Genomic DNA, 11,725 nt, shown 5'->3' on the forward strand with positions numbered 1-11,725 from the left:
GTTTAACTGTTTTTTTTTAATATTTACTTTTAAATTAACAAATTTAGTAATGTATAGTTCTAAAATTTGAATTATAATCAACAGTTTGATACCAAACTTATTGGCACAAATTCATGAAAGAGTAGTTAAATAAAATTTCGAATGTGAGTCAGCAAACGAGATGACATAGCCTTTCACCCGTGACTTGTCTGGATAGGGTTAAAGAAGTAGGCCTAAATATATTAAATGACTTTAGAAGATGCAAATAAAAAATACTAAACTAGGTTAAACTGCTAGTCAGTGTCCATATTTTTTCAAACTTTCATGTCTCATTACCTGAATATAGAAAGACTTGGGTGGTTGTAAGTGCTGTTGCAGGTCAACTCCCATCCCATCTCCAATAGAACTCATGTAGGTAGCCAATGCTTTGTTGTAAGCTATAAACCAATGATACTAAAAAAATATGAAAAAAGCTGTAAAAAACTTTTATTGGCACAATGGAATCATTAGTCTGCATTAAAATGAAGCTTCTTATTTACTACTTTGTGCATTATAAATTGAATTAATCTTTAGAACTTGCACATACATGTCACCTAATAAGTGGGTGAGAATGTATCTTGAAATTATAGCTCCATTAGCTTATGTACTTGTTGAATACACAGGAAACACATAGGTGGGCCAAAACCAATTTGTATGCCTCACAGCATCAATTTGTCTTTTTGTTTTCTCAGGAGCTTCATTTGATAGTGTGAATTATTTTCCCTTTGCTTCAGTTATCCTAATTTTTGCTAAGCTTCATTCTATTATGCCATTCATCTTCTTTTTTTCTTTCTCTTGCTAAGTAACATTTTCTTTCTTGCACTGTTCCTGAACTATTCTTAATTTTATTCTGAATTTATTTCATAGATGGTATTAGAAGTGTTCAATTGAAATGAAAAGCTAAGTTGGCTTGATGCTGTAAACATGCCATCTTTTAATTCAAATGTTAACCAATATCTCAAATCCCTGATTTAATATTTAATGGTATTGAAAGAGTTTGCTGTGACTATGATCATTTATTTAAAAAAATAAAACTCCAACTCAACTAGGATTTCAATGTGAAACTTCCACATCAGAGTTAAATGCTGTAACCACTGAGCCACATTCAGTGATGGGTAAAGTACTGAAAATATTTACTTGAATAAAAGTATTGTTACTTTAGAAAACATTCACTCAAGTAAAAAGTACCAAATATATACAGTACTTAAGTAGCAATAAAGTGAAAAGTATCGACAAAAAATAAGTAATGATAGCATTATTAAAAATAGCATACATTCGACTTAAATTCGTATTTAAAAGGCACTACCAAATATAAACTCAACAAATTTATTTTTATTAAAACAATCAGTATTACTGTCTATGGTATAGCTCTTCAGGCACTCTACTTACATAGCTTCCTACTAGACAGATTAGCTCGTTTCAGTGTGAACAAGAGCCCTGCAGAACTAAACAAATGCTCGCATGCTGCAACTTCATTATTGTTTTCATTGAAAATAAGGCCATGGACGATTATTTGTGTCGGACATGATGGTCACAGTGGGATGAAGTTATCACAGTCAACACTAGATGTACAATGGCTGTGTTTTGTTCCTGCTCAGCAGCACAGCAAATACTACTGCTTGTGATTGTCTTATTTGAAAGAGTAGGCGTTCTCTGATTGATGTAAACAAAAACTATCACCATGGCAATAAGTGTGATTTTCTCCAGTTTTTTCAAATGTAACTTTATTGTTTGTTATTAAGCACAAAGAGCTATGTGTGCTCTGCCCACCATGGGTATCAAAGCCCAGTTTCTAGCAGTAGAAGTCTGCAGACACAAATGTAACAACAGTCTTATAAAAAGAAATGTAGTGGAGTAAAAGTAGATAATTTCTTCTTTATTTTACTTAAGTAATAGTAAATCCCAGAAAAGTTACTCCCAAATTCTGGCCACATTGACGTTCAGTCTTTGAAATCTAATGTTAAAAACTATTAATTTAAAATATCGTGGTATTCTTGTTTTTTTATGAATATTGAAACAGCTTGCTCTGAGCATAATTATGTATTTTGAAAAAATTATAAGAAATTCCAACTGTTCCAGTATTTGAACGCAAGACTTCTGCTTCAGGTTCAAGCACTGTAACCATTGAGGCAATTTGAATATTACCAACAGACAATGGCTTATATATATATATATATATATATGGATATTAGTCAGCAACAAACCAGGCTTAACTCATACTGGGTCTACTATTGCATATTTCTACAAATGCTTTCAATGCTTACCTTTTTTAATATGAAAAGGTTAAATTATTTTTGTAAGAAAAGTTGCCCAGTTAAAAACAATTCCTATGTATGTTGATTTTCTACTGTGAAAATGCATTTAGTAATAGTATTGTGATGTTCACATTTGATGAATAGCTAATAACATGAATGTTCTCTATCTCATCATATATCTAAAAAGAGGTAACTCTTCTTTCAAGATTTTTCTTTTAAGGAACATACTGGTTTAATAGGTATTAAAAAATAATAAACCACAAGATAAGCATATTAAACACAAGATTTAATTTACTTGCTCACAGAGAAGCATGTTACATTTGAACAGGGAAACATAGTATGTCTTGTAATTTACTTTGTAACAATTATAAAGGATAAAGGCAAAGTGGGGATATTACCATTAATGCTGTAACAATACTACAGACTTGTAAGAACTTATAAATAACTACAAAAATAATGAATGTTACATACAGTTTTGATGTTGGAAATTTTGGACAGAATAAATGAAATTTTTACAATGGTTATAAGTTGTATAAATTCATAACATGCAGAAATAAAGCACTACATGAAGTCAAATATCTCAAATGCAAAATTTTTCGAATCCAAGTTCTAAATGTAATGTGTAATCCATGCAGGACAATTATTACTAAAGTTATGAAATAGTTTAGCCACACAGAGTAAAATAGCCTACACACACACACAAAATAAAAAAGGAAAAATTATTCTGATAGTGCATGGTAAGCTAGCTATTTGGAAACTCACACAGAAATTTTATACAAAAAATCATTAATCACAAAATAGCATCACCTACCTCTGACTCTGATAAGTTAGATCGAACATCAGAAGGCAAGACACTACCAAAAGCCCACCTCAGTTTTTTAAGGTACATCAAACGAGTAAAACTAAAAACGAAAAAGAAGATATTCAATAGCATTACATAGCATCTTTTTTTATTTTCTACTATTTGTAACCAACTTGCTAAAAAATTACTGCAACAACAACTTCCGTCGCCCTATGCTCCAGTGGGAGTCTACAGGGATTATTATTATTATATTTGTAACCAAAATAAATCTTGCTATAACGGGCACCTCGATATTCCAGATTAGGAGCAGAGTCTTCAGTCTCTTTCTCTATATGGGCAAGTTAAAGTGTGCATGTCATGACCTTCTAGAGAGTTATTTTCAAACTTTTATTAAGTAACTTTACTATTACTCATAACACTGTAAGTACTCAGAATCTTTGCTTTTGGAAGTATTTTTCACTTATATGTTTAATAGAAATAACTAAAGTTTAAGCATTTGTAAATAAAGAGTATTTATTGGTTGATGAATAAGTTTGCTGAAATGGAAATAAGATTTTATAACTATGTGCACAAATATCTTTGTATGCCTGTACGATATACTGCTAAATTCCAAACATCCCAGAAGATTGACCAATATTCAAACACTTGCAGTGTTTATTGGATTGGCTCCAAACCATATACTGTAATAAACGTTTTCACAGATTCAAAGTGCAATCTTATTACTCTGGGAATTCTCATTGTAAACACTGTGGGATACATAAGCTGATAAATTCCACATCGTGTTCTCAGAGCAGGAGTCACAAGTCAGCTTATTTCTGTGTGTGTGCTTTGTTGCTCTCAAGAGTATGGTTTCACGTAAACAGTCTAATGACACAAGCGGTGATTTATTACTTTATTGTGGCTTTAAATACATACATCAAACAAAATGGGTGGCCTTAAAATTCAGAAATTTAATACAGTCAATGTGGAATCCAGTTTTGTGTGGCTCATTTTTGATATTAAGGGCACCTTGCTACAGAGGGCATTTGGATGTAGTCAGAAGGGTGCCCTTAATGTCAAGGTTCTACTGTAATTGATTAATCATAAGAGTCATTAATTTATGACAATCAACTAATCAATTATTCTCACATGAGACTAATTTTCCTATTTTCAGCTTGTGGGTTTTTAAAAGACATTTTTGAACTACCTATTGTTTGATATGATAGATATCTTTCAGTAGCAATAACTTAGGATCAAGTTACTTTTTTAATTCTAAATTATTGTACATGGAAATGTATCATCTATGCAACTACAGAAACTGTAACAAGATGAAAGTACAATTAATAAATTTTCACAAGACTACTCCAATAAAACTAATGAATTTTTGTTGATGAAAATAAACATTAATTTGTGCCATTTTCAAACAACTTTTTGTTACCGTGAAAGAAAAACTCACAGGTAAACAACTGTCAAAAAACATGACTAGTTTCAGACATAGGCCTACACCAGGTGTCAATTAATTGAATACATCTTTTACTGTTGGAAAAGAAATTATTTTTCAAAACACATTCAAGAATACACCAGATTTAACCAACAATACTGATATTCATAAGTATAATGCAGAAATATCAGAGCTCACTATACATAAATAGCATTTCATGGAACTTTTTGCCTCTCATCATCCAGTCCAATTGAGTTATAACATTGAACAAAAGCAAATCAAGAGGAGTGTGAAAAAAACAACAACTGCACTGTAAATGATTTTTTATCAGAAATTTTAGGCCTTTTGCTTTAACATACACTGAGTTCTTGGAACCAAGTTTACAATTTCATATGAACACAACTATATCAAGGTGATCAACCACTTGGTGGTGAACAGAATGTACACAACTACATTTAGGCAATTAAGCACGTGGATACTTCACTGAAGAAAAGAGACAATAAACAGCAAGTGCAACTTCTCTTGTTAGAGAAAGAGAAGAACACAATTATTAAGGATATAAATTCAGTCATTATTTTGAACACAAATATATTTTAGTGCTAAGTGAGCAAGCATTCCTAACAATTTATCATTTTGAATCAACAAATTGCAGATCCCAAATATTTCTATCCTTATTACATGTTTATTTGTCATTGCATAATTGTTAAAAAAAACTGTTCTGTGCTCTTGGTAACATTGGAAGGAAAAATTAGGGTAGATACGAGTTTTTATTTTATTAAACTCAATTACAATGCATTGTAACAAACCATATAAAAAAAAGGAATGTTTTTCATGCATTCTATCAAATCAAGAATTAAGCTACTTTCAGTTTTTTTGGCTTCATATCAGTTCTTTTAACATGATGCTAAGAAAACACATAGACCTACCTTTCAAAAATGCTTGGGTTTTAGGGTTTCTTATTTTTGTTCTTTAGCAAATAAGCATTGTTCTGTTCCTTCTAAAAGCATATCTACTTCCTAAAGTCCTTGTTTCTAATATACAGTTACTCAGGTAATAAACATTTTATTTTCTTTAGATATTTTTAGAAGTAAAGGCATAAAACTTTTTAAGGTTGGCTTTTTTCTGAGTGAACCTAAATATATCTTTTTTCCCTACGCCTTATAAAAACTATGTTACAACTGCAGCCTATTTATACATAATCAATTATGAAGTATGTTTTTATGTTATTATTTTTTACCATATAAAGTACAGTGTAGAAAAAAATGTATATAGGTCATGTTATTCTTTTGTTACATTGATAAAATGATTGATACTACTTGTAAATTTCAATGTTATATTAACTTATTTATCAACAGTCAGTGGTGGGTTTTGCCAGTCAGTTGTCTGCTCTCTATTCAGCAGTTCTCAATTCAAGATAATGAGACATAGCCTTAGTAGCTTTGTCATAATAACTCAAAAACAAAGAAACAAATATAATGCTCCTTCCTCTTGCAACACGAATAGAACCAAGACTCTCAAATCACAAGGCAACCACTCTAATCACGAGGCCATGCAGACCGAAAATTAAAAAAAAAAAATCAAAATAACAATATTTTGATGATGTGGATAGTCGGAATAATCTAAAATAGCAATAATCAGAAACCCTAATTTCAAATAGTGGATTATTTTTCTGAGTCATGACACTAATTAATTTAGCCGAACTATACTGAATTAATTGAAAATAATATAATAACAATATTTTGATGATATGGATAGTTGGAATAATCTAAAATAGCAATAATCAGAAACCCTAATTTCAAATAGTGGATTATTTTTCTGAGTCATGACACTAATTAATTTAGCCGAACTATATTGAATTAATTGAAAATAATATAATAACAATATTTTGATTACTCGGATAGTTGGAATCATTAGAAACACTAATATCGATTAGTTTATTATTATTTTTGTGTCATTAATTGATTTAACCATAATTTCAATTAACCAGTTATTCTACACAACACTAACTGATGCTTATAAAGTAACTGATTATATTGATTTGAGATAATTCACCAACTCTATTCATAGCAATACTAATCAAACAGTAAATGTGTAAATTACTTCTAAATACAATAAAACATAACGAAAAGGATCACTGAGCAATAGTATAAAACTTACAGATACGTGAGAAGACACCGTTTATTACGAAGAAGCACTGAATGACGAAGTTGAACTGTTGTATGCAGCTGAAGTTCCTCATTAACTGAAGCAGTTCTGAAATTAAAAATTTTTCCATAAAAGACTGTCAAACCTTCTGGTATACATTAGGTACTGATCAAAATGTAAAGCAAACAATAATATGTGACTTCACATTTCGTGAAGAAAAATATTTTACTTATTATGCTAGTTTTAATTCCATGAGAATTCAAGCATTATTGTTGCAACTATGATAAATTTTTTTAAATATGCATTGTTTTGGTTGTAACTTGAAAACATTCATTAAACATTTTTAGAAACCTACAACCACTAAATTTCATCATTATACATTCTAATTCACAAGTTTAAACCACTTTTATCTGTTTTATTACAGGGACAGTTGTCTCAACTGTTTTGTCTGCAGTCTATTCACTTATCAACAATATATAACATTCTAACTTATGCACACATAATTGTATTTCAAAACAGACAAAATTCATCATTGAAACACAAGAAAGATATTCAAAAATTCACAAAATACAACATGTCAATGCATTTAAGACTTTTACAAGAGCAAAGCTAAAAGAAATATTATGCTAAAATAGCTTTATGATAAGTTGGTAACATACCTTTTATTCAGTTCTTTTAAAATTTAGTTGCTATTGCTACAGGAAGTTTAAATATCTTACATGTGCGAAAAATATCTTAGCAAAGTTAGCTACAACTCTCACACAAACAAAGTAAAAATTTAATTCTGATCACACATGGAATACGAGTTAATTTCCTAATCCTAAAAATTTACCTATTGATAGTAAAATAAATAACTAATATCATCCTTCTATGCTTTTCTCTTCATGTGGTTTTATAAAAGCAGGCCACTTTAATAATTTTTCTTAGATTGTATGATTTCACTGAAAAGTTAAAAGTGGAGTATACCTCTGCTACACTGACAAGTGCATAAGCTTTTTTTTTGTGAAACATGTTTCAATTAACCTGTTTTAAGTAAGTGACTTACATTTATAGAACCCTTTCCAACATGGGATAAAATCAGGGAAAAAAAAAGGTGAAAGCAATTTCTTGCATACAATCTACAATGAACTTACACATCTCTCTGGTTCTCTTCAAAGAGTGCTTTCATTTCTTCAAGAACTTGTTTAATAGAGTCTTCCTACAAAAGACATTTTTGTAGACACTTCAAGAATATTTAAAATAAATAAATAACATTATTATAAATGAATAAATATTTCTTGTACATTTTACGGCAGATGTATTGTCATGTAGAGTAAATTTTGTATATACTTCACCTATCACTTTTTTTTTTGGTTTTGGGACAATATCTTAGACTCCATTCCAAGTCTTTCATCATATATTGTCTTAAGATCTTATTTAAATTGTTAATCTTATAAGAATGAACTATACTATCAATATTAATATATTTATTTTTTAAGTGTGCTTGTTCACACATCAAAATAATATATATATATATATACTAAGATGTTTATGGGACTTTTATTTTGAAATGAACTTTCATCTACTTTTTTTCATTGACACAACCCTTTCTTATAAGTGTAGAAATTGTTTTGGTTTATCTCATAACTTTACACACACCCATATACATATATATGTATCTATATAACTAAAAAAGTTTAAATATAAGCCAGGTGTTTGGAACTGTGTCAAACAAAAGACTGATAAGTTCAGTGATCAAAAGACTATATCAGTTAGCATTCATACAACATTTATGTCAAATACATAGGAAAAATTAAATTATTTTTTTATACAAACTTCACGTCAATGGGGTCAACAGGAAGAAAATGATAGATATTTACATTTTCTCCAGATAAGGTGTGTTGTGTACCAAAAAGATTTTTTCACGTGCAAAAAGAATACTATAAAACAGCACTTTAGTACTTTTCAACCCAAAGAGAATTTCATCAATTCATGTGTGTTATGATTATATTTAAATATTTGAGTTTTTACAGTATTATTTCTGAAAAAGATGAGGAATCTATTCCTGACAAAAAAGTCACAATATCCTCACTATTATTTACCAAAATACCAGATAGTGATACATAATTCTGAATGTTTTTAACAGAAAAACATCTTCATAGAGTACTTCATGATACACCAAATCCAAAATATCTGAGCAATAACAAGTTCAGGTGGGGTTCACTTGGAATACTGGGGTTAAATGTCAAGAAACCCATGTGAGCATAATGATGCAAATTATATAATCCTGTAAATATAAGAGGTGAATTTGGAATATTTATGTTTTTTTCATGTTACATGCTTTATACTACAGGGTTAGTATGTGCAGTTACTTAATAACAGTAGGGGCAAATACCACTATAAGTTACAACTTCAAGTACTAATAACTTAGTAAGTTAATTGTAGCAAAAATAATAATAGTAATTTGATTTAATGGTACTAATTTATTACTTACATTGGTTATGTAGCTTACATTAGTATCCAGTCAAACAATATACAAATTTAATTTCAGACTCACTTTTTTCATGAGTACAAAGTAAGTACAATTTACGATATTTTCAATATGAAGTTGAAAAGTGAAGTTGTACTTGAACGGTTTGCAATATACCTCAGTTCTTTTCTGATCTAAGACAAACCTTTAATATTGGGAGTGAATCTTGCGAACGTTTCATTTCTTTGATTAATTCCAGAGCCTTTTCTCCTAACATTTTCTGTACAAAAATTAAAATGATATACTTATTTAATAAATAAGTTATTATACAATTTTCATCAAAACTCTTAAAACTGAAATTAGATTCAGACCGCCAATACTCAAAGTGCCCTCTAGTGTTGAAATTAATGATAATAATAATGCATCATTACTGAGCTTACTAATAACAAATATGAAAATATTTCTACATACGTGTAAATACATTTTATATTGATAAACACATAGCATACAAACGTAATAGGTAACTCACATTAAACCGAAAAATAAAGTTTCCTATAATGTATTTTGTAAGCTTTTATATCTCATCACCACTAAGGAGAAATATGCATTTTCAGTATATTTTATTTTACATTCTGAGCTCATGTAAAAAGCTCTGTTTTGTTATTACGGTGATAATAGCAGAAAATAACTGTTATCACCTTCTATATCTTTGTGGATTGACGTCTTTGTAAGCCCAGCAAGTACTAAAACTAGTTTGTTTGTTTTTAAGCTTTAACATCTTGTGAACAAATGGCTCATAACCTGGGGTTCGCGAAAACTTTTGAAAAATATTATAAAAAAAATAAAACACACGACTCAAAACTGAAAGTCAGTCTTTGTGAGTTGCCAACATATACGACTATCCAGCACGCAACGTTCTTCGCGTAAATAATTATTTTAAGATCAAGGTGTTGAGTTCAAGAGAAGCCTCTTCTCAGAGAAAGAAATCTATGAAGCTATACACACTTCGATAGAAGCTACTGTGATTTTGTCTGCGTAAGTGCGTACGCTGCGTTTTCTTTTTGTTTTTCTAATGAAAAAGATTTTCACTTTTACCAATTTGTCCAGCATCATTATATCACACAAACATACTAGGTAAACTCATTCAATTTATCAAACACAGATAATTATCTCTCTTTTTCTGAGCGAAACCGCTGTTATTCGAGGGACAGCCTGTCTAATACTTGTCAGGGAATCAGATTTTACTTTAAAACATTACGGTAATACATCTTTATTTTAAAAAACAAGGGGCAGAAAGAATTCAGTAAATTAGAGAACAATTAATACAGTATTAATTTGACTCCTATTATTAGGCAGGTATATTAGAATTTATTGTCAGACGTTACTTGGTAAATAATGCGGGAAATTTACATTTAATGATCTATTATCAGCATAGTTTAAAACAGTGTTCTTGTCTTTTTGGTGGTGCTTTTTATAGGAACTCCGTTTTATTGTTGAATGAACCTCTTCAGCGAATCTGATAATCCTTGTCACATAATATTCATTAGCTTATGAAATTGAGCGATATGAAAATTGGTTAAGCAGGAAAAAGCAGAAAATAGTGCTAAATGAGATTATTATTATTATTAGGCTCTATAATGTGACTGTTGTAACTCTAACGGGTTTGTATGATATTGTGATGGAATCTTTATTGAACAGTAATATTTTCTAATTCACTAATATTAATAACAAGCTGATTTACCCATCCTTTGTCCGGGTTATGAACCTACAAAAATGTGGGGGTGGATGCTATGATAAATAAAACAAAAATTCTAACTTTCACACAATTTATTTATAACATAACATATTGTCGCTGTATTCATTATTACCTCATCAAAAGTTTTGTATAAACTTTAAGAATTCAATATGTATATATATATTTAGACCAAAGTAGTAGTGGTAGGAGTGCTTTCTGTTACCCGCTTTCAACATCAGTTCTTAATACCCTTCTGCAGTATTTCAATTGATGAATTAATTGACGGCCTATGGCCGCGGGAGTGTATTACGGGCCGAAGTTGAAATGTTACAGATCAAAGTAGGAAGTGATTATAACTCAAGAAACGGCTCTTCATATCAACCTTATGGTGGCTGTTGAAGTAGAAACTTCAGCTTAGATTATGTATATTTGCAATAGTGGTGCTCATTTTTTCACTGCATTCCTCCATAGAGAGTGCTAGCGCACACTCTGAGGTATCTATACGATGTTTGTATGCCCTCCCCCTACACTGTGAGTATGTTGTGTTATAGAAAGTTCAATAAAAGATTTTGTGTACGGACGTGGCGCCATCTATGAACGTAGTTAACATAAATTTACTTCAAAGATAAAAAATGCTCAATAACAGCAATAATGGGGGTGAAGGAGACTGTGAGCCCCCAGTAACATGTCACTTGTTCCAAACTATCATCTCCCAAAGTTTGGTTGAGATTGGCCTAGGGACCTAGGAATGGGTAGATAAGGGATAAACAGACAGACACACATATTTTGTGCTTTATATATATAGATAAGAAGGGGGAAAAAATTTACTCGGGTGCAAAGGTTTATACTTGAGTTAGGGATTTATTTCGTTCAATTCATTTTACTATTTCTTGAAATATTT

At 30.3% G+C, this 11,725-nt stretch overlaps 1 protein-coding gene across 1 annotated transcript in view; it reads right to left on the reverse strand.

The window, feature by feature from the left end:
- Nucleotides 1-9,460, reverse strand: part of LOC106466209 (DNA replication complex GINS protein PSF1-like) — an 11,968-nt gene extending 2,508 nt beyond the window's left edge. The window contains exons 1-5 of the mRNA XM_013926457.2: nucleotides 9,295-9,460; nucleotides 7,774-7,838; nucleotides 6,653-6,748; nucleotides 3,085-3,175; nucleotides 316-432 (exon numbers count right to left, since the gene is read on the reverse strand). Coding sequence (XP_013781911.1) covers nucleotides 316-432; nucleotides 3,085-3,175; nucleotides 6,653-6,748; nucleotides 7,774-7,838; nucleotides 9,295-9,366 — 441 coding nt within the window. The 5' untranslated portion in view covers nucleotides 9,367-9,460. The remainder of the gene's footprint in view (nucleotides 1-315; nucleotides 433-3,084; nucleotides 3,176-6,652; nucleotides 6,749-7,773; nucleotides 7,839-9,294) is intronic.
- Nucleotides 9,461-11,725: the final 2,265 nt, after the last annotated feature.

The sequence above is a fragment of the Limulus polyphemus genome, unplaced genomic scaffold, assembly GCF_000517525.1.
Source record: "Limulus polyphemus unplaced genomic scaffold, Limulus_polyphemus-2.1.2 Scaffold2187, whole genome shotgun sequence".
In the NCBI taxonomy this organism is placed as follows: domain Eukaryota; kingdom Metazoa; phylum Arthropoda; class Merostomata; order Xiphosura; family Limulidae; genus Limulus; species Limulus polyphemus.